Source organism: Sorex araneus, chromosome 3 (assembly GCF_027595985.1).
Source record: "Sorex araneus isolate mSorAra2 chromosome 3, mSorAra2.pri, whole genome shotgun sequence".
Classification (NCBI taxonomy): domain Eukaryota; kingdom Metazoa; phylum Chordata; class Mammalia; order Eulipotyphla; family Soricidae; genus Sorex; species Sorex araneus.
Genome location: NC_073304.1, coordinates 190,000,178 through 190,022,567, shown reverse-complemented (window position 1 = coordinate 190,022,567; position 22,390 = coordinate 190,000,178). Strand labels below are relative to the sequence as shown.

Genomic DNA, 22,390 nt, shown 5'->3' with positions numbered 1-22,390 from the left:
AACACTTTACACACTGCAAGATACCAGCTTTCACCTTGAAAATCTTTTGTGGAATCATGGTTTCTGTAGAAATCTGCACATGGTTTTTATTTGTTGTTTTGTTTTGCTTTGTTTTGTTTTTAGGTCACACCTGGCAATGCACAGGGGCTACTTCTGGCTTTGCACTCAGGAATTACTCCTGGTGATGCTCGGGGAACTCTATGGGATGCTGGGAATCGAATCTGGGTTGGCTTCGTGCAAGGCAAATGCCCTACCCACTGTGCTCCAGCGCCTGCATGTGTTTGATGCTCATGGCATCTCTGATCTCATGCCAGCTCTTGTCCTGTGGTGCTTTTTTATTTCAGGGCTAAAAATTGTTTTAGGTACCATTATTTACCATACCATTAATGACACAGTTTCATGCATACAGTATTTCAACATCACACACTCAACCAGTGTTTCCCCCTCTCAGCCCACCCACTCCTTCAACCCCAGGAAGCTCAGTTCTATAAACAGGCTGAAGCTCAGCCTGTTTTCAGGCTCTGTAGCCTTTGGCCATTTGTCATTCCCTTACATATTTTTATCTTTACATCCCATAGTGAGAGCGATCATTCTAGCTCTATCCCTCTCTTTCTGACTCAGCCTAATACTTTCCAGATCCATCTGTGTAGCAGCAAATTGCATGATTTCATCTTAGTACATGTCACAGCAACTTAAAGTAGCAACCCCAGAGATTAATGAACACGCCAACAATACAAAATCACAAGTATTTGGCCAGGAGTAATCCCTGATCACAGAGCCAGGAGTAGGGCCTAAGCACCAGGTCTGGGCCCCCCTACCAAATATTCCATTTTTTCCTTCATGGAACCACACTCAACTTGTGTTCAGTCCTTACTTCTGGCTTTGCAGTCAAGAATCACTCCTGGTCAGGACTGGGGGGACCACATGGGGTGCTGGGAATCAAACCTGGGTTGGCCGTATATAAGGCAAATGTCTTTCCCACTATGCTACATCTCCAGCTTCACAAATGAATACTCTTATTTGGCTCCGAGACTCTAGTGGGATAGTTTAAGGGAGTTGCAGTGAAGTGGTGGCAAACTATAACAAGAGCTTATAATTTTACATGATTTCACTTGCTCCTGTGAGACTTGTCATCATTTTTGGTCTATTGCTCTGTATGAATTTGCATGGATACCTTCTTGGAGCCATCTTGATCTGCTCTGGTCCTAGGACGGTCCTAAGACAAAGGTGGGTCCTGAGGGCCAGGAATTAAGGCACAGAGTTGAGGCACACTCCCTTCTCATAAAGAGATGTGGGAAACAAAAAAGAAATACTAAGGGAAAATAGACCCTCCTAGCTTTGATTCCAAACTATTCTCTGTGCCTTTCTTTCTATGTTTTATCGTTTATAAGAACTGTGGTATTTCTTTTCCTCTCTCCCTCCCTTCCCTTTCTTCATTCCCTCCTTCCTTTAAAAAAATGTTTTATTGAGGTACTGTGATTTTTCAATACTATTACATATTTCATGCATATATTGTTCCAAGACTACATCCACAACCAGAGTGCCTGCTTCCCTCCATCCTTTTCCCCTCCCTTTCTTTCTTCTCTCTCTCTCTGCCTCTGTCTCTCTCTCTCTCTCTCTCTCTCACACCCTCCCTTACCCTCTCATCTCTGTGTTCTACACCTGAGCCACATTCCCTGCCCCAAGGAGAGACATAGCATGGTGGGTGGCTCGCCTGCATTGAATTCAGTCCCCAGTACCCCAAATGATCCCTCAAGCCAGCAGTGACTTTTGAGTACAGAGCCTGGAGTAAGCTCTGAGCACCTTCAGATGTGGTCTTCCCCACTCCCTGCCCAAATAATGTTTAAAATCAGAATTACAAGGAGAATCATCCTTCAAGAGAAATTCCCATTCTCAATGGAGGGGATCTTTGCAGAGGAAAACAGTGGCTAGAGATGCAGGTAGACTGCTCCCAGAGACAGTCAGCACATAACTGTTAGTCCAAGGCCTTGGAGGTGGCACTTGGTCCTGGGTTCCTCTTCTCTTCAGCGTCAGTGACAGTTTCTCCTCCAGCCAAAGTTTTCCCTTAACCTAAGAGACTAATAGACTCATCAGAGAGTGTTTCCCAAAATCAGAGGAGTCAAAACCCAAGATCTCTAGAAATCTGTAAAATAAAGTGGTACCTGGAGAGATTCAAATGCTTCTGACACCGAGTGAACAAGATTCTCTTTTGCCCCTCAAAAGAGAGTGCTAGGGCAATGCCTAGAGGTTGGAGATTTAAATCTGTCTTGGGCAGGAAGTCATAAAAATAATTACTACTGTAGAGGTGCTGGGGGAACCATATGGGATGCTGAGAATCTAATCTGGGTTGGCCACATGCAAGGTAAATGCCCTACCCCCTGTGCAGCCCCTAGGCATCATTTTTGACACAATGTCCCTACAAATAAATTTCTCAGAACATCATTTTAGCAGGTGCTTATAGAAATTTCAAGAAAAAAGCAACCAGGCAAAGAATGCTCTGGAAAATGCTGTATGATCTCCTTTTGGGAAGGGAGAATCTGAGTCTACGATATTTGCCTATAAAGTTTCAGAAGGGTTTGAGTACAAAGGCACTTCTGTAAAGAAAACCACTTGCTCTCTATTACCAAATACTTAACAGATTTATTTTTTTGCCCAGTGCAGAGATAGTTTGGGGACAATGCATAGTTTCTGTCTTTAAGACACTACAACCAACTGTTAGATTCGGCTCTGGATCATTCTAAAGGAAGAAGTGATCAGGATACAGCGCTCTAGTGCTCCGAGGCCTCGTTGCTGTTCTTTTCCACCGGAGGAGGAGGCTGGGCCTGAGGGTTCTCAGCAAGCAGCGTCTCCACCTCCACTGAGGCCTTCCGTATGCTGTCCAAGTTCAACTGTTGGTATTTTCTTTTAAAAAAGCCACACTGAAATAAAGGAAGGGAAATCCAGTTATAGGTGCAAAACATCCATTTGTCTTAGAAAATTCTTTATTCCCATGTTGTGGAAACAGCCTATTCCTGCTTTTCAAGCTCCCCTGAAGGTCTCCTGATAATCCAACGTCACACAGCCTTCCTCTGAGCCTCTCCCAAGGCGCACTCAGAAACTACTTTCCATTTTCCTCTGAATCCCCAAGGCACTGTCCTCCCTCCAACTTCACTAATCCTAAGCAAGCTGGAGTTTGGGCTCTACTGGGTCCTTCCAGTCTCCAGCAAACTAGGCTGAGGTTAGAGAGATCAAGATCAATACCAAGAAACAATACAGCAGGAAGAGAAGTCTTTACAGAAGGACCTCAGGGGAAAAGCACAAAACTCAGTGCAGCCAACTCGGCAATCTCTGGACTAGATTTGAAAGGAAGAGTGGTAGGCAAGGTAAAAAAGTGGGGAAGGGCATTTGGCTGGTGGAGCACATGGACCAAGTCAGGAAATAGTTCAAAGTACATGGACTGGCAGGTGGAGGACAAGACTTAAAAGTTAAAAGTGACAGACACCAGAGTGTATAGAATTTTGCAAAACAGTAAAAGATTTTGAATATTAAAGTAGGGGAAGGAAAGAATTTAAATAGGAGAACAACAGTGAGATCTATTTCAGGAAAAGGTCTCTGTACTCCAATAACTCAATCTGATTTTTTGTTTGTTTGGGGGCCAGCGATACATCCAGCGATACTCAGGAGTTACTCCTGGCTCTGCACTCAGGAATAACTCCAGGTGGTGCTCAAAGGACCTTATGGGATAACAGGGATCAAACCCAAGTTGGCATGTGCAAGGCAAAAACACCCTACCCAGTATACTATTGCTCCAGCTCCTCAATTTGATTTTTATCTTTTCTCAGACAGACACTTGCCTACCTTAACAGGAAGTGGGTGCCTAAAGAGGGGAAAGTGGCCTCAAAACCAGGGTAACCAGTTGGGAATCCCAGTGTCCAGCCCAGAGCCTGACCTCTCACCTTGAGGGCTGGAGTGGAACTGACCTTGAACAGGATGATTATAATCACGATCAAAAGCAGAAGGCCACCAACACTGCTACCGATGATGAGAGGCAGAGAGAAGTATACGTCATCTTTCAGGAAGTTGACAATAATCTAGAACAAGACAAAGAGACCACCCAGTAAGACTTCCACATTATTTTCAGGAGCAAAATAGAAGAACTTGGCCATATCATGTGTGCTGATCAAGACCTATGACATTAAAAGTGAAAAGTTAACATTTCTGAGTGCAATGTTTTAAATGACCTAAAGTAAGGAGCATGCCTTGCATGTGGCTAACCTGGGTTCAATTCCTGGTACCCCATATTGTACCCCAATCCCTGAGCACAGAACCAGGAGAAAGCCTTGAACACTGCCACAGGTGTGGCCCAAAAGAGGGGGAAAAAATAGGGTTCTGTTTAGGAATCATGACTATTCTAAGCTAAACATGACAAAGCTAGCTTCTCTTTTGCCAGTGACTGACACAGAAGATCAGCTCTCACTAATAAGATGCTGGCAAGTTTAGGAAAAATATCCTCCCCGGAAAAGAGAAAGCACAAGGATGTCAACTCACTTAGCAAATACAAAAGCAATCTCTTTAGTCCATGAGTCACTGATGACATTTTCACTTTCTATACTTCTAAAATGGAGGAGTGATAGCACAGCGGATAAGGCTTTTGCCTTATATGCGGCTGACCTGGGTTCGATTCCTTTGTCCCTCTCAGAGAGCCTGGCAAGCTACGGAGAGTATCCCGCCTGCAGGGCAGAGCCTGGCAAGCTCCCCGTGGCATATTCAATATGCCAAAAACAGTAACAAGTCTCACAATGGAAATGTTACTGGTGCCTGTTTGAGCAAAACCGATGAACAATGGGATGACAGTGCTACAATGCTATACTGCTAAAAAATGCATCCAGTTCCAGTATTTATTAAGACTTACAAAAGAAACATGCAGGGCGTGGAGAGATAGTACAGGAGGTAAGGCACTGGACACTGGTTCAAATCCCAAGTACCGCTAGGGGTCCTCCTAAGCACAGGGCCAGCAATAGCCCCTGAGCACCAAGTACAGCACCAAGTACAGTCCTTACTTCCAAAGCGTGGGAGTGCATTCAGTAGCCAAGAACCGCCTCCCCAGAGCTGCCAGAGGTGAAAGGAGAATGAGGGAATGAAGGGATGGAGGAACAGGGTCCTATGACTATTTATTTTCTTCCTCCTCTTCTCCCTACTACTTTCTTACAATGTAGTTATTTCTCCTTTCTCCTTTCCCTTTCTCTTACAGAGTAGTTATATAGAAATCATGAAGGGTGGGAGTATACATAGGTGGGGTTGAACATTATCATAATAACAAACAGATGTAAAGGCACTCCTTCAAGGGAAGTTCTTCTAGGAGATTAACTCAGGGAAAAAATCTCATCTGGGGGTTCAGCACTCTAGATTAATAGGATTAATAGGAGATCCGCTCAAGGGTGGGATCCCATCTAGGGTGTATTGCCTTCTCCTTTCCTCAGCTAGTAACCCATTGAAAAAAAAATCATAGTAAATTTACTTTTTACAAATACTTCTAGTCATTTTGTAAGTGACTAGTAAGAGATATATTAAACTTAAGAAATTTATCGAAAAGCTTCCCTTTTTGGTTGTTTTTGTTTTTGTTTTTGTTTTTGTTTTTTTTTTTTGCTTTTTGGGTCACACCCGGCGATGCACAGGGGTCACTCCTGGCTCTGCACTCAGGAATTACCCCGGCGGTGCTCAGGGGACCATATGGGATGCTGGTAGGCAAATGCCCTACCTGCTATGCTATAGCTCCAGCCCCAAAGCTACCCTTTTTGATGCCAGGGTAGCTTACAGCTTGCTTTGGGTCATCCTTGTCCCTCGCCGGGACCCTCTTCTTGGGGGTATTAGGAAGTAAGGGCAACTGAGGCTTAAGTAAAGTAAATATGATGGATGCCCAGGAGTAAATATTATTTGGAGTCAATTAACTCCCATGTTACAAAAGCATAGCATTAACCGTCTTCCTGTGTCTATACAAAAAGGACGTTGCTAAACCATGCTGAGAACATAAAGGAAAGAGAAAATCCTTATAGGATTATTAGTGCCTGATGGAACTGGGTGTGCCTCAGGAGCAGTGTTGGTGGGAATAACTCAATAAACCCAAGCTCGGGGGCTGGAGGAATAGCACAGTGGGTAGGGCGTTTGCCTTGCACGTGGCCGACCCGGGTTCAAATCCCAGCATCCCATATGGTCCCCTGAGCACCGCCAGGGGTGATTCCTGAGTGCAGAGCCAGGAGTAACCTCTGTGCATCGCCGGGTGTGACCCAAAAAGCAAAATAAATAAATAAATAAATAAATAAATAAATAAATAAATAAATAAATAAACCCAAGCTCCCTGCGGGAGGAGCAAGAACAAACCAATATTATCCAACACATACCATTCCTACATATGTTTGGAGGTGGGGAGGTGAGGAGTTGGGGCCATACCTATAAGTGTTCAGGGTTGACTCCTGGCTCTGTACTCAGGGATCACCTCTGGTACCAAGGTGAGTACCATATGAGGCACCAAGGATCAAACCAGAGTCAGACACATACAAAGCAAGCAGCTGACCTGCTATACTATCCCTCCAACCCCTCAAGTCCTAAAGAACAGTTGTTTAACACTGATTTTATATTCTAGGAGAAGAGTTCATGTAAAAAGAAAAATTATCTCACTTGTAATTTTTTTTTTTTTAAATCTCTAATCCACCTAGTTCTTTCAGCTTCAGCCTCTTAATCTATGGCCTCACTTCAGATAGGGGAAAAAGTGGGGCAGAAGAAGATTACTTCCAGGTCATAGGTAGCAGAGTGAAGGTCAGAGGTGGTAAGACTGGAACAGGAATGGGGAACAGAAAAGGGCAAGAGCATCTGCTCAGGGGTAAGGCAGAGTTTTCCCAGGATACCACCCAAAACACAGCCAGGAGTTACCTTAGTTTTGTGGTTCTCCACATTCAGTCCCTCGTACAGAAATTTGTTGAAGGATATTTCACCAAGGACTTCAAGTTCAGTTAATTTTGCTAATATCTATGAGTGGGAGAAAGGGGAATAAAACATATTTTAGACAGAACTTACTGTTTCTGAAGGGCACTCACCATTTCCCCACCTCCGCTTTCATTCATTTACCATTGCTTTTCCCTTTGAACCTGCGTTCCTTCCCTGTACTCCTCACTTAACCTACTTAATGACTTCATCAAGCTGAATTATTCAAGCAGGAACTTTTAAGAACCTGCAAGTACCAAGCAACTTCTCTTCCCTACCCTTCATATGCCTCGTGCCACATCCCAAACTCACCTGCCTGTCATAAATCAGTTCCTGACAATTTGTTGTTGTGGTTATGCTTTTTCTATTTTGGGGGGGGGGTTATATGCTTGGGGGGGTGACAGACCCATGGGAGACCACTCTCAGGGATCACTTCTAGCTGTCCTCAGGAGGACCATATGTGCTGCTGGAGAATAAAGTACAAGCAACTACATGCAAGGCAAGTGTCTTAGTCCCTGTGTTGTCACACAGTTTAGCACACAGTGTTAAACTTTTTTTTTTTTTTTTTTTTTTTGCTTTTTGGGTCACACCCAGCGATGCAGAGGTTATTCCTGGCTCTGCACTCAGGAATTACTCCTGAGAGATAATATGCTCAGGGGACCATATGGGATGCTGGGAATCGAACCTGGGTCAGCTGCATGCAAGGCAAACACCCTACCCGCTGTGCTATCAGTCCAGCCACCCACAGTGTTAAACTTTTAAAAGCTGGCTGTGGGTAGGAGAGATAGCATAGAGGTGAGTGCATGCCTAGCAGCACCACATGGCTCCCAAGCCCAGAATACCATCAGGTGCAGCCCTGTAGGGCCCCTACTCCCAGCCAGCATCAGTAGGTGAGGTCCTGGTGGCCCTTAAGCAACATCCGGGTGATCCAGGTCATCGCCAGTCTGGTTGACTGATTGGCTGAGAACCACTGGGAATGTTCTTGGGGTGGTCCTCTAAACCACTGGGGAGGCCCCCGCGCCCAAAAGTTGGCTGTGAACAATGTTTGTAAAGGGCTGGATAGATCACAGCAACAGCTCAAGTTAGAGATGGCAGCCTGAAGTGTAAGAAAAGCAATGTCAAAAAGTGAACGGATTTCGGATGTACTGGTGAGGGGTGCAGGTGGGAAATGGGAAGGCTTAAGGCTAGACCAGATACAGGGATACAGGAAAGGGGGAGTCACAGGTAATCCCCAGTGAGTGAATGGAGGAAATGACCCTGAAGAATCTGGTAAGGGTCAAGATTTGGACATGTTATTTCTGAGATTTGGACGCGTTGTTTCTGAGATTTGAGCGGGTTATTTCTGAGATGCGGTTGGTTATCCTTAGTAGAAGGAGCTGCCCGCGAGCGACTGGGTACACAGCAGTTAGATCTCCAGTACCTGTTTGGAGGGATCCAAGGTGAGCTCTGCCGCCACGGTCACGTTTTCTTTAGCCGTAGTGATGTTGCACTTCACTGAATGCCATTTCTTCACATGCTAGAAAAGGAAAGTCTGGTTGGTACCATGCCCTTCCGTGCGAAAGGGCTCTAACATCTGGCACGTAGAGCACCTCGAAGTTCCACAAAAGGTGTGGGCACCTTCGGCGCTCCTTGGGGCTTAAGCCAAGCCGCAAGCTGGGCAAAGGGGACCCGGTGCAGAAGTTCCGAAGCACACCCGGCCGTCCCGCAAGTGCATTCCAGGATAGCACGGGGTCCGCGTCCCTCCGTGCGGGCCCTCCTCCTGCCCTCGCCCCATCGCAACGGCCGCGCTCACCTGGACGCGGTGGCTCCCGCACTCCGTCCGGACCGTTTGCTCGCACTCGGTGAGCTCCTGCAGAGAGAGTGCGTGGGAACTGGGGACGGCGCCCGAGGGCACCGCCTGCGCAGGCGCGCGGCCGGGCGCTAGGACCCGGCGGGCCGGCGCCGCGCTCGCGGACGCCGCGCGGCTCTCGCGGTGTTTGTGTTTGAACGGCTTGGCGGGTGGCGGCCATGGCGGCGTCGCTCCCGCGACCTGCGTGCCGCCTCTTTCGAACGTATGGAGGGGCGGGTGGCCGGGAGCCGCGGCGGCTGCCGGGCCGGACGGCGGCGCAGTGGTTCCGGCCGAACGGCCGCGGCTTTCTCTTCAGCAGCAGCAGCGGCAACGACACCAGCGGCAGCGGCTCCTCGCCGTCCGGCGGTGCGGACGATCTCGACGCGGACCCCGACTTCCTCGGCAGCCCGGTGAGAGCACGGCGGCGCAGGCGAGCTGGCGGCCGCGGCGCCAAGGACACGCCGAGCCCCGCTGCCACCCCCCAGCGCGCGAGGCTGCGAGCCCGGCCGCCGCAGAATTGCAGCACCCCCTGCGGCCCGCACCGACTGCCGCCCTTCCCCGGCCCGGACCTCGGCGACTGCGGACAGCCCCCGGACGGCAGCGAGCTGGGCACCAGTACCTCCCTGTTCAGCTTGCCGGCCTCTCCGGGCCCGCGCCGTGGATCGCCAGCGCTAGGAGAGAGTGTCAGGATGGTCACGACCCCTTCCACCACGCTGGACGCAGCCTCCGACGTTCCCAGAGTCCCAGCGGCCACTGTGGACCTGTCGTCACCTCTCCCCTGCCCCCTGGAATCCAGGTTGGACCACCAAACCAGTGGCAGCCTCAGGTCAGCTCTCTTTGATTCCAGGGACTCGGAAGAAGACACTGCGGATTCTGAGTTGCGCCCCCAGCGGAAGACTGGGAGGGGCTCCGGTTGGAGAAGACAGCCGTCACGCAAGAGGTTGAAAAGCCCCCGTTTATCAAGCCACTGTAAGAAAAGGGCCAAGGGCCCCGCACCCTGTCCAAAGGAGGACTCTCAGGGGGCTGCCCTAAGAGACTGTGAGGAGCTCAGGGGTCGCAGGAACTGCACTGTACCTGTGGAAAGCAACAGGCCTCGAAGAAATGGGTCCTGCCGGAAAAGGAAACAGGAGACCATGGCAACCTCACCGCCTCTGCACTGCCAGCAGCTTGAACAAGGTATGGAAAAGGAGGCCCGCTCCACCCAGGACCTCACTCCTTTGCAGAATGCTTGCTCATGGGTCAAAACTCGGGCGTCCTTCAGTTTCCACAAGAAGAAGATTGTGACTGCCACCTCTGAAGTGTGCAGCAGCAGTACTGCTGCCAATTGTTCTTCTAACACCCTCCTGTCAGAATTCTCCAACCCTCCTGTCTCAAGTGGAAGAAGTAGTGCTCTGGCCTCTTGGCGCTCCTCTTCCATGTATTTGCTATCCCCCATCAAGATGCTGTGTGTTGCAGACAAAAAGGCATCCGATGCTGAAAAGGTCTATAGGGAATGCAACCAGGAAGGCCCAGTCCCCTTTTGCTATTACACAGAAAAATTGGAATGCTGTCAGAAGATTGGGGAAGGGGTGTTTGGTGAGGTGTTTGAAGTAACTGTTAACCACACGCTGGTAGCCCTGAAAATCATAGCTATTGAAGGACCATGTCTAGTGAATGGGGCCCATCAGAAAACTTTTGAGGAAATTCTGCCAGAGATCATCATCTCTAAGGAGTTGAGCCTGTTGTCTGATGAGCTAGTCAACCGCACGGAAGGCTTTATTGGGCTGAACTCAGTGCACTGCGTTCAAGGGTCCTACCCACCCTTGCTCCTTAGAGCCTGGGATAAGTACAACTCAACCAAAGGGTCTGCAAATGATCGACCTGACTTTTTTGAGGTAGATCAGCTCTTCATTGTGCTGGAATTTGAGTTTGGGGGAACAGACTTAGAGCAAATGAAGTCAAAGTTATCCTCCCTGGCCACTGCCAAGAGCATTCTCCACCAGATCACTGCATCCCTCGCGGTGGCAGAGGCCTCACTGCACTTTGAACACCGAGACTTACACTGGGGGAATGTGCTTTTGAAGAAAACCCCGCTGAAAGAACTCCACTACACCCTGAATGGGGAGACGAGATCAATCCCCACTCAGGGGCTGCAGGTCAACATCATTGACTATACCCTGTCACGCTTAGAGAGAGATGGCATTGTGATTTTCTGTGACATTTCCAAGGATGAGGACCTATTTACAGGGCAAGGTGACTACCAGTTTGAGATCTATAGACTAATGAGGAAGGAGAACAACAACCGCTGGGGTGAGTATCACCCGTATAATAATGTACTCTGGCTGCATTACCTCACAGACAAGATTCTGAAAGAAATGACCTACAAAACCAAGAGTAGTAGCTCTACTATGAAGCAAATGAAGAGGAAGATCCAGCATTTTCATAGGACGATGTTGAACTTCAGCTCTGCCACTGACCTGCTCTGCCAACACTGCCTGTTTCAATAAGGAAGGGACCTACTGCCACAAACTGAAGAGCACACACCATCCCAAAGCCCAGGTGCCCGCTTTCACTCTCCCCACAGCAGGATGGAATTCCCGTTCTTTTTGAACAAGAATTTTGCTTCCCAGTGGAAACTGAGGTGTTTGGTAAGATGTTTGAACCAACTGTTGACACATTCTTAACAAGTCAACTAGTTACACATTGGAAAAAAAAATGGGTACAACAAATGTGTACAACTTCTAAGCCTTCTTCCTGTTTGCCGAATCCAGTCCACCAGTCTCTTTACACATTTTCAGTTTTGAGCCTTGGCATTTATGTGATGTTAACAAAATTCACAAAAATAAAGCCCAAGGCTTCAACTGTCAGAGTAGTTAGAGCCTGAAGCTGTAGGTAATGAGATCAAGGAGTCAATAAAGAGCAAAGCAGAAGCCAAGGTAGATTGTAGGGAAGAGAGGGAAGGATGATGGTAGACAGTTTACAGGGAGAAGTTGGAGAAATGCCTTGTGTTTATCAAGCTTATTTGCCAATCACAGAGAGAAGCAGAATATTCAATTTCAATGGGAAAAATAAATGTTTACATGGCTGCTGAAAAGATCTGAATTTTTGCTTTGTTGGTCTTTTTTTTTCTAAAGGGAAGGAAAAGTTGCTTTGAATACAGAATGGTTGATATTTTTTTAAATATAGGATGGTTGATAATTTCTTCTACACATGACCTTAGTGACTTATTTCTAATGTGTCTCTAAATAATCTTGCCTTTACTGCTTTTCTAGAATGTTAGTTTTCTATGCTTTTGAGAATCTAGTCAGTTGGAAAGAGGGAATTATGATCTAGGGAAAAGATGCCGAAAAAAAAAAAAGAAACGCCTTTAAGTACCTGTGTCTTTGTCAGGTTCTTCACTTTTACAATCTGGAAGCCATATAATATGATTGGAACACAAATTTGCAGATGGAATTGGGCCCCAAAGAGATTTTCCCCTTGTATCTGCAAAATAAGATCAGATTGGGGAGTCAAAGCCACTGCTGCTGGGGCTGGAGTGATAGCATTTCCCTTGCACGCAGCCAACCTGGGTTCAATTCCCAGCATCCCATATGGTCCCCTGAGCACTGCCAGGAGTAATTCCTGAGTGCAGAGCCAGGAGTAACCCCTGTGTATTGCCGGGTGGGATCCAAAAAGAAAAACCAAAACCCAAAGTCACTGCTGCCTTGCCACCTGGAGCCTCTGCATTGATAGGCACAGTGATACCACAGAGGCAGGGCACTTGCCTCACTTGCAGCCGACCCAGGTTCAATTCTTGGCACCACTTATGGTTCCCCCTCCCCGCCCCGCCAGGAGTGATCCCTGAGCACTGCTGGGTGTGGTTCCATCCCCCCTCCCTTCCCAAAAAGAAAACATGCAGTAAGCACTTACACTGAAGAGGAATTCTTTGTGCTCGGAAAGCCCCTGGCTTGTGTTCATGTACATCACTGTTGGTCTGTAATTGAGAAGACACATTGGGGACCAAAGCTGCTTTGTTTTAAATCAAACAGTGCTGTTAGGCCTGAGTGATGGTTTAGTGGGAAGGGCGTTTGCACAGATCCGACCTATGTTTAGTCCCCGTCATCCTGTGTGATCCCCTGAGCATTGCCAGTAGTGATCCCTGAGTGCAGAGCCAGGAGTAAATCCCAAAAACCAAAGAAAGAAAAACTGAACGCTGTCCATTATATACGTTAGAACAGGCACCAGATCCTTAAGAGGAATCAGAACAATATCAATATGTAAAGTGTTGGAATGGCAGTTGGGATCAGGTGGGATATCTGAATTCTGTGTACTTGGGCTGGTTATTATCGTGTTCAATAATTACTCCTCTGAGTAGCCTTACTTTCCTCCTTTCCGTCCCTGGGCCCCTCTCCTTGTGCCTTAGTATCATATTAGCACCCCTTTATAGTTAGACTGGTGGCACTATTTCTCCTTTAGTGGATGCCGTGTGGGAATAGCGCTTAGAAACCAATAGGAAGCTCCTCTCAGAGATGTTCTATCCACCCAACCACTAGTTCCACCTAGAAGAGAATGCCTGAAGCTGCCCCAGGTGTTTGCCCTAGAAGGTACTTACTTGGGAAGAACTGCAACAAAGGCATGCTGCACTTGAAGGTTATGGGTCTTTGTGGCGAAAGAACTTCTTTCGTTGGAACTGAGAAATAAGAATATCAGTTCAGAGCACAGCCACTTGCTAGCCAGACTCATTAGCAGTCAGATGAGAAAGGACTACTGGGGGCCTGGAAATATAACTCAATGGGCAGGGTACAGGCTTTGCATGTGAGAGGTATCACCTGGTCCTACAAGTATGCCCCTGAGCACAGCGCTAGAAGTAGCTTCTGAGCACTACTGGGTGTGACCTTTTAACGATTGTTCGTGGGGGCAGGGTGTATAGTGATGGACAGAATTTAGATTTTGGATGGCGATTGTATTATTTTGTTAAATTAAAATGTTAAAAACAAAGTTATCTTTTAAAAATAATACTAAAGGAATCTTGAAGATAAGCAGAATGCAGAAAAATTACTAGGTCACACTTGGAGAAATAATTGACTTTAGAAAGGGCTTCTCAGGGCTGGAGATAGTACAGCCTTGTAATGTGCTTGCCGGAATGCAGCCCGCCTTGGGGTTGATCCCTAGCCCACTGAGTCCTACCAGGAGTGATCCCTGAGCACAGAGCCAAGAGTAAGTAAGCCCTGAACATCTCTGGGGGTGGCTCCAAAACAATCACAAAAAAAGGTCTTAATTTAAAAGATTTTTGAGCTTCAATAAGAGCTTTAGGGTCAGATAATTCTTTGTACTTTATATTGTGAACTGTTTAGCAACTCACCTGACATCTACCCACTCACCTCTAGTAGCTCGTCTCAAGATCAAAGGTCTCCAGGTTGACTCAAAGGGCTGAGCTCCCGTCCCTGGATTCATATACTCCCCACCCCCATTGTGTTGTCCTTCAAGCACTGCCAGGAACAGCCCCTGGGCACTGAGCTTTAAAGTAGCCCTGTTGTGGCCTGCCCCTGCCCCACTTAGTATGGCCCAGAAACATCTCCCCACTAGAGAGTCTAGGCACTGCCCCCAGGAGATAAGATTTGAGAACCTTTTTCCAAAACCACCCCCTAACCCACAAACACAGTTTTTGCAGATGACAAAGCTGCTTTTACAGATTGGATCAGAATTACAACTTCAGCCCAATGCTACCAGATTTCACCATATTTTTAGTTGTATGTAAATGAAATTTTAGATTTTTTGAGAACAGGAAGGGAAAAGCCACGTCAATACAGGGAACAGTGCTCTCCTTCCAGGGCAGGAGGGAGGCTTCTCAGGCCTCCAGAAGAAGGGAGATTTATTTCAGGCCCACCAGAGTCTGGGCGTGTAGTGACCCAGGCACTACTTACTTGGTCACTGTCACTGTGATGTCAGTAGTCCTGCTTGAAAAGGGTTTTTCCTCTAACTGCCAGACTACTGAGATGTCTGCCTATTAACAAAAAATAAAAAAGATCACTTGATTCCACTTCAAATTCAAACTTCTTAACTAGCTACATGGGCCTAGGAAACATAATTTATATTCCTGATATTTCTGTAAGAGCATGCTTTCATATCCATTCATTCCATGCCAAGAGTCAGGATGTACATATCAAGTAAGCAGGGCAGATGGCATCTTCCCCCATTTAGACTTGGGATGCCCTGTTGCACAGAGATCATCCCTGACAGGTTAGGGACTCACCTTGGGAATAAAAGCTCGATCTAATGTTCCTTCCACACGCCCATTCACTTCACTGCTTCCCTGGAGGGAACTAGCAGTATGCTTGGGGCTGCTCCTCACCCTGCCACCCCCTACTTGCAGGGCACACGTGGCAGTTCTATGGAGTGACTGTATAGTAAATGGAAACATGAAGACCCCAACTCGAGATTCAGTGAGATGGATGGAGAAGACACTGATTCCATGGTAATGAGAAGAGCAGGTCATCAAAGTAGGCTAACGGGGGTTGGATAGCACAGAGGTTAGCGTGATTGCCTTGCATGTGGCCAACCCTGGTTCCAATCCCCAGCACCACATATGATCCACTTCGAACAGAGTCAGGAAGAGTTCCTGAGCACCATGGATGTCGCCTAAAAACCAAATAAAATACACACTCACAGATGACTTCTTGAGTACTGGGTGACCGATCTTGCAGTTCATGACCAGGAGAGATGTAGTGGGCTCAGGATCATCACACTGAATGTCTGGAGAAGGTGGCTGACAAAGAAGGTGGTTAACAAAGAAGACACTTCTTCAAAAGAGCGGGGGCATTTCATGCACACAGTTCAGCAAATATTCATTGATTTTTTTTTTTTTTTTAAACACCAGAAACACTGCTGGGACACAAATAAATCAAACTTGGTTCCTGTCGCACTCACAGGTTGGATTTAAATACAAGGCCACTGGTACCAGAGAGTGCTCAACGGACTAGAGTTCTTGCCATGGAAGCAAGAGGCCTTAGTTCCATCCCTGGCACTGAGTGCCCCAAGAAAAGCTGGATGTGTCCCAAAGTTTGGCAGGGAAGATAACTGCAGCAAAATGATCCCTCTGAAGTTGTCTGTGACTGGCACAAGTGGGTCAACAGTGCAGAGTTGGGATTGGAAGGGATTCATGTAGTTAATGTGCATTTATTGAACAGACCAAAATGAGGCTGGAGGCAGAGACCAGTTGGAGGGAAACCTTAAAAAGGCAAGGGTAGGGGAGCAAAGGGAGTACAATAGGTAGGATGTTTGCCTTATATGCAGCTAGCCCGGGTTTGACCCCCCACAACCCAAATAGTCCCCCAAGTCCACCAAGTGTGATTCCTGAGCGCAGTGTCAAGAGTAACCCTGAGCGTTGCCAGAAAGGAAGGAGGAAGGAAGAAAAGAAAAAGATAAGAGACAAAAGACAGGGGCTAGAAAGCTTGGTTACCTTTTGTATCCTCTTAAACTGTAAATTTGTGGGATAACTCAAATTCATGCTTGTCATGTAGGAATCTTCCCCAGAGTTAGTTAGACTGATGTTCATGATCAGCTCCTTTGTGAGACCCACCACCAATTTCTGCCTGCATACAGTAGACAGACAGACACATGTTACTGCTTGATTTCATCTATAAAAAAAACTTGATGCAAAGCAATAGCCCATTCTTCACTAACCTCTTAAATAAATTGCTAAAAGAACACATTTAGCCCAGATTTTCTCCCCCTCAATTTAGCAAACCTCTGGATTATCACTTTTAGCTACTATGTGATATGCCAGTAATGCCCCCCCCCCCATGCTTACCGTGTGCCAGGGACTATGCTAAATGCTTCTTGGGCTCAATTAATCATAATAATTTGAAATGATTATTCCTTATTTGATGGGAATAATAAATAAATAGTAAAAGGGGCTTGGGGGCCACACCTGGCATTTTCCTGGTTCTGTGCTCACAGAACACATCTTCCTGGTTCTGTGATTCCTGCCAGGCTTGGGGGATCAATGCAGTGCCAGATCGGACCCAGGTCAGCTGTGTGCAAGGCAAGTGCCCTACCGCTGTACTATCTCTCTGGCCCCTGGTTACTCTTCATTTCATTTGTTTTGTTTTGTTTTCTTTTCTTTTTGGGTCACACCCGGCAATGCACAGGGGTTACCTCCTGGCTTTGCACTCAGGAATTAATCCTGGTGGTGCTCAGGGGGCCATATGGGATGCTGGGAATTGAACCTGGGTCGCTGTGCAATGCAAACGCCCTATCCGCTGTGCTATTGCTCCAGCCCCCAACTCTTCATTTCAAAGAGAAGGAAAACAGAAGTTAAGAGGAGCCTATTATTTGGTGTCTTGAAGCCTCAAAAAGGAGTTGGAAGAAATATATCAATTTGTTTTATTTTTTTTTATTGAGGCACCATGATTTACAAAGTTATTCATGATTAAGTTTCAGGCATACACTGTTCCAACACCAATCCCTTCACTGTTGTCCACTTCCCTCCACCTGTGTTGCATTCCCTGTCTGTACTCTCTCGACCCCCCCTTCCAGTGGCAAGCTAATGAAGTCCAATTCTCATGCTCTTGGTTTCTATGGCCTTTGGGCACTAAATTCTCTTTCTACCACCAATTCACTATGACCACTCAGGATCAGGTACCTTATCACATGCCTTTATCCATTTCACATGTATGTATGGGAACATTCTCCGTCAGATGCTCTCTCTATCACTGGAGATTAGCAGAGCAGGAGAGAGACACTGTTCCCGCCCTCTCAACCTCTGCATTCCCATTGAAATTCAAGTCAGAGAGTAGTACAAGGGTTCAAGCACTTGTCTTGTAGGCTACTGACCCTAGTTTGAATCCCAGAACCACATGGTCCCCCAAGTATGCCAAGTATAACCCTGGTGGTCCCCAAGCACTGCCATGGTGGCCTGGATTATTCCCACCCCCACAAGGCCCAAGTAACACTGCATGTTCAGGCCCTTACATTGAGGTTGGCCAATTGCTGTGAGAGGTCCCAGGACCTGCTGGCCACTGCTTGGGGAAGGCCCCCAAACCAAACAGAAACACACAAAATAACTTCAGGCTTTTCCATTTTACTTATTTCTTGTTTGTTTGGGGCAACACCCAGAAATACTCTAGGATTGCTCCTGACTCTGCACTCAGGAATTATTCCTGGCAGACACAGGGGCCATCTAGGGGGTCACGGATCAAACTCAGGTCTGCCCTGTGCAAGTCAAATGCTCCATCCACTGTGCTATCGCTCCAGCCCCAAGCCCTTCCATTTGGAAACTGGTTTAAGCAATTCCGGGTGTTACCAAGCACACACAGCCACTCCCCCAACAACAACAAAACAAAACAAAACAAAAAAGCTGTGATTTAAAATATGAATCTTTGGGGCTGGAGTGATAGCACAGTGGGTAGGTCGTTTGCCTTGCATGCGGCCAACCCAGGTTCAATTCCCAACATCCCATATGGTCCCCTGAGAACCACCAGTAGTAATTCCTGAGTGCATGAGCCAGGAGTAACCCCTATGCATCTCTGGGTGTGACCCAAAAAGGAAAAAAAAAAAGAATCTGCTCAAACCTGAGAAGAAACACCCTCTGTGGACAGGCTAATACTCTGGCTCCTGAGTAGAGAAGCACTCCCAGTACTGACATCTACAGGAAAGCATTTTTTTTTTTCTTTTTGGGTCACACCTGGCGATGCACAGGGGTTACTCCTGGCTCTGCACTCAGGAATTACTCCTGGCGGTGCTCAGGGGACCATATGGGATGCTGGGAATCGAACCCGGGTCGGCCGCGAGCAAGGCAAACGCCCTACCCGCTGTGCTATTGCTCCAGCCCCTACAGGAAAGCATATTAACCAGACAAATTACTTCCTATTCTTACAAAATGTTCAGAGATGGCATGTGCAGCTCTGGGAAACAACGGGATGCAGTTGGTTGTGGTTTTTTCTCACAGATGTGAAGCACACAGACTGATCAGAGTGCCCAGGAAGCAGTCAGCTGTGGTGAAACCCATCAACGAGATGGCACATGCTTGAAATAAGACATTCATGATGAGACAGGAAAGGAAGGAGAGACATCAGAGGTGGTCCAGCTGCACTTGCTAGCAGAGCTAAAAAAAAAAAAAGACTGTGGAGTTTGTGGAGAGCTAAGTTTCCAGCATAGGTGACCAAGTAGCACTTTTCATAAGAGAGGAGACCCAGGAGCAAGGGCAGAGGGTAGCCAATGAGTTAAGTTTGGGACATGACAAGTATTGCTTAGAGGTCAGTGAGGAGACATCTGCACTGTCAGTGGGTCGTACTGTTCTAGGGTGCAGAAGACACCGAGAATCGCCAGATATTTAACAGGGTGCTGAACCCAAGAATTGCACATGATTTCAGAGAGCCCCAAATGCAAAAACTCATATATACATGTATAATGTTCTCAGAGAAGGGGCTGTCATTTTCCTTAAATACCTTAGGAGACCGATGTCCACAAAGAGGTGAAAAATCAGCAAGGCTATTGGTTATTAATGATCAGGCTCAATACTTTGGAAAAAAGAACCTATACTTTGCCCACTAAGGGGAGACAGAGGGCCAGCTGTGGATGCTGGACCTGTTTCACAGGACTGCAAGCCTTCCTGGGCTGTAATTAATTCCCTGTTGGAAGCAGCTGCATCTGCTTGTTAGGCTGGGTGCCAGAGCACTCAGAAGTCTTCAATTGGATCCTTAGTGAGTCAGATGAGCAGTGCTAAGCTGGACACAACTGAAATACAAGTGCTGCAAATGCCTCTGAGCAGATTTACTGGACTCAGAGAACAGTCAACTTTCCCACAGATGCCAATTGGCCATCAGAACCATGTTAACACACTCCATGCTAGTAGCTAGGAAGACATTTAAACACACGCACGGGTTCAAAGCCAAACAAGATCTCTTCCTCCCTATACTGCCTTCCAAAAACTATTCTTCCCAGAGCTGAAGAGATGGTACAGTGGGTAGGGAACTAGATTTGCACCCACCTGGCTTGGGTTTAAATCCTAGCACTACGTATGGTGCCCGAGCACCACCAAGAGTGATCTCTGAGCACAGAGCCAGGAGTAAACCCTGAGCATCTGCCAGGTTTGACCCTCCACAATCCAAACAATGAAAAAGACAGCCAGCAAAACATTCTTCCTTGATGTCTTTCCCCACTCAGTTCTTGGCAACTCTAGAATTCAGTGTAGTCCTACAGGACATTTTTAGTAACAGAAAAGGTCTTATCTGTGCTGTTGGATATCATTAGCCATATATGAGTACTGAGCACTTGAAATTTGCCTAGTTCAATTGAGGAGACAGTTTCTCATTTTACTTCACTTTAATTAACTTAAAGAGCCACATGTAGCCAGTGCTGCTGTACTAGACAGCATCGTTTTAGATAATGTGGAAAGAAAATTTTTATTATTTAAAAAAATTATAGTTTAGATCATATGCTTAGTGTTAATACTTATGATTTTGATATATATGGTTATCACATTCTACTACCACCAAACTACCCTCTACTAGTGTCCTTATGTTACAGTCTACCTCTTCACCCCCCTCCCTGAAACTATCTCACCCCTCCCACTCCTCACCCTCCACACACACACTCATGCCCTTGCTTGGTTTCTTTCTTTTTATTTATTTATTTTTTTGACCACATCAGGCAGTGCTTACTCCTGGCTCTGCACTCAGGAATCATTCCAGGTAGGCTTGAAAGACCATGTGGGGTTCTGGGGAATGAACCCCCAGTCAGCTGCATGCAAGGCAAGCCATCCTACCTACTATACTATCTTTTCAAATTACTGTTTTTGTGTTTTGGAGGTAGATGCCAAATGGGTTGGTCATATGAAAGCTGGGGTTGGAGGTTTTTTTTTTTTTTCTTTTTGGGTCACACCCAGCAATGCTCAGGGGTTACTCCTGGCTTTGCACTCAGGAATTACTCCTGGCAGTGCTTGGGGGACCATATGGGATGCCGGGGATCGAACCCGGGTCGGCCGCGTGCAAGGCAAACGCCCTACCCGCTGTGCTATCGCTCCGGTGGGGTTGGAGGTTTAGGTCACATCCCAGGCCACACCTGGCTCTGTGCTAAGGGGCCACACCTGCTGGGTCAGAGCTACATGCTAGGGAAGCATCTTAACATTTGTACATCTCTCTAGTCCTCTGTTCTTATCTTTCTGTTTGTTTTTATTTTGGGGCCACACTGGCAGTACTCTGGGCTTACTCCTGGCTCTTCACATTCTCCCAGATCACTCTGAGGGGGATGGGGATTGGGGAACCATATGGAGTACCAGGAAACCAGGAATCACATTTTGGCAGCATGCAAGGCAAGTACCCTACTCACTGTATTCTCTCTCTGGCCTCTATTCTTTTATATACTTTTATGAGGAATCTCCATATTGTTTTCCATAGAGGGTGAACCAGAGGACATCCCACTAACAGTAAATGCGGGTCCTTTTTCACCATGTCCCCACCAACACTGGTTGTTTCTGGTCTTTTTGATATATGTCATTGTCATTAGTGTGAGGTATTGTTTTGATTTGCATTTCCTGGATAATAAATGACTATGAACACTTTCATATGCCTACCGGCCATCCAAATGTCCTCTTTGGAAGTGTTTGTTCATCTATTTTCTCCATTTTAATGAGCTTATTAGATTGTTGTTGTTGAACTTTCTGAGCACTCTCTCTTTTTGCCTTTTAACTGATGTAGTGTGTGCAATTATTTTCCCACTAGCCTTAATACATATTAGTCTTTTATCTGATGTTTTGTGTGCAAATATTTTCTCCCATTCAGCAGGGTGTCTTTTTCTTTTAGCCAGAAAAGTCCTTTTGCTATGCAAAAAATAAAAAAATCCCTTTTAATGTGATGTAGTTGCATTTGGTGATGGTGGTTATTATCTTTGCTAAAGGAGTCAAGTCACTGAAAACCCTTCAGAGGTCTAGATCCTGAGAGTTCTGACAGGTTGGCATTACGGAAGGCTTCTGAAACCCTTTCTTTTACTTCCCCCTTGCAATCATCATCCCATCCTACAATGCATCAAAATACAACCTCCTTCAGGTTTGCCCAAGTTGCCATTACTTCCCCACTGAATTATTATTATTATTATTATTATTATTATTATTATTATTATTATTATTGTTTCTTATTTTGGGATCACCAGACTGTGCTCAGGGCTTACTTCTGACTGAACTCAAGGATCACTATGGGGTGCTGAGGATTGAGCCTTTGTAAGGCAAGACTTCCACATTGGCCCCCTCCACTGCGTTACCATACCAGCTCCTTACATTCCTCCTGTTCTTCTGGAGCTCCTGCAGTTTTTTCTTAACACAGCAACAACCCTAATCGTGCCCCAGTGTAAGATCACGTCATCCCTCTGCCCTCGCAGCTCACGTAAAAGCCCTTCTGGAGGGCTGCTTCACCTCCCCCCATCTCTGCCTCCCACAGCAAACACTGATCGTTCCTCCACCTCCACCCCCTTTGCCCATCTTAGGGAATTTGGAGTTGTTTTCCCTTCAGAAACCCATGCGGGGGCCAGAGAGATAGTTTATCGGGTAGGGCACTTGCCTTGCCCATGCTGACCTGGGTTCAATTCCTGGCATCACATATGGTTCTCCAAACTTTGCCAAGAGTTTGCCATGAGCACAGAGCCAAGAGTAAT

At 46.7% G+C, this 22,390-nt stretch overlaps 2 protein-coding genes across 2 annotated transcripts in view; one reads left to right on the top strand and one right to left on the bottom strand.

Moving 5' to 3' along the window:
• Window positions 1-2,603: 2,603 nt before the first annotated feature.
• ITGAE (integrin subunit alpha E) overlaps window positions 2,604-22,390 on the bottom strand; it is a 77,145-nt gene continuing 57,358 nt past the window's right edge. Inside the window, 11 exon segments of the mRNA XM_055132213.1 lie at window positions 2,604-2,918; window positions 3,936-4,070; window positions 6,907-7,002; window positions 8,378-8,473; window positions 8,750-8,806; window positions 12,140-12,247; window positions 12,674-12,737; window positions 13,356-13,433; window positions 14,668-14,747; window positions 15,411-15,509; window positions 16,203-16,335. Coding sequence (XP_054988188.1) covers window positions 2,769-2,918; window positions 3,936-4,070; window positions 6,907-7,002; window positions 8,378-8,473; window positions 8,750-8,806; window positions 12,140-12,247; window positions 12,674-12,737; window positions 13,356-13,433; window positions 14,668-14,747; window positions 15,411-15,509; window positions 16,203-16,335 — 1,096 coding nt within the window. The 3' untranslated portion in view covers window positions 2,604-2,768.
• On the top strand, window positions 8,853-11,824 carry HASPIN (histone H3 associated protein kinase). Its single transcript, XM_012931950.2, has one exon. The coding sequence runs from the start codon at window positions 8,965-8,967 to the stop codon at window positions 11,269-11,271; it is 2,307 nt and encodes a 768-aa protein (XP_012787404.2). The 5' UTR covers window positions 8,853-8,964; the 3' UTR covers window positions 11,272-11,824.

Excerpts from the sequence above, each read along its gene's own strand:
- HASPIN (XM_012931950.2), top strand. The coding sequence starts at position 8,965 with ATGGCGGCGTCGCTCCCGCGACCTGCGTGCCGCCTCTTTCGAACGTAT.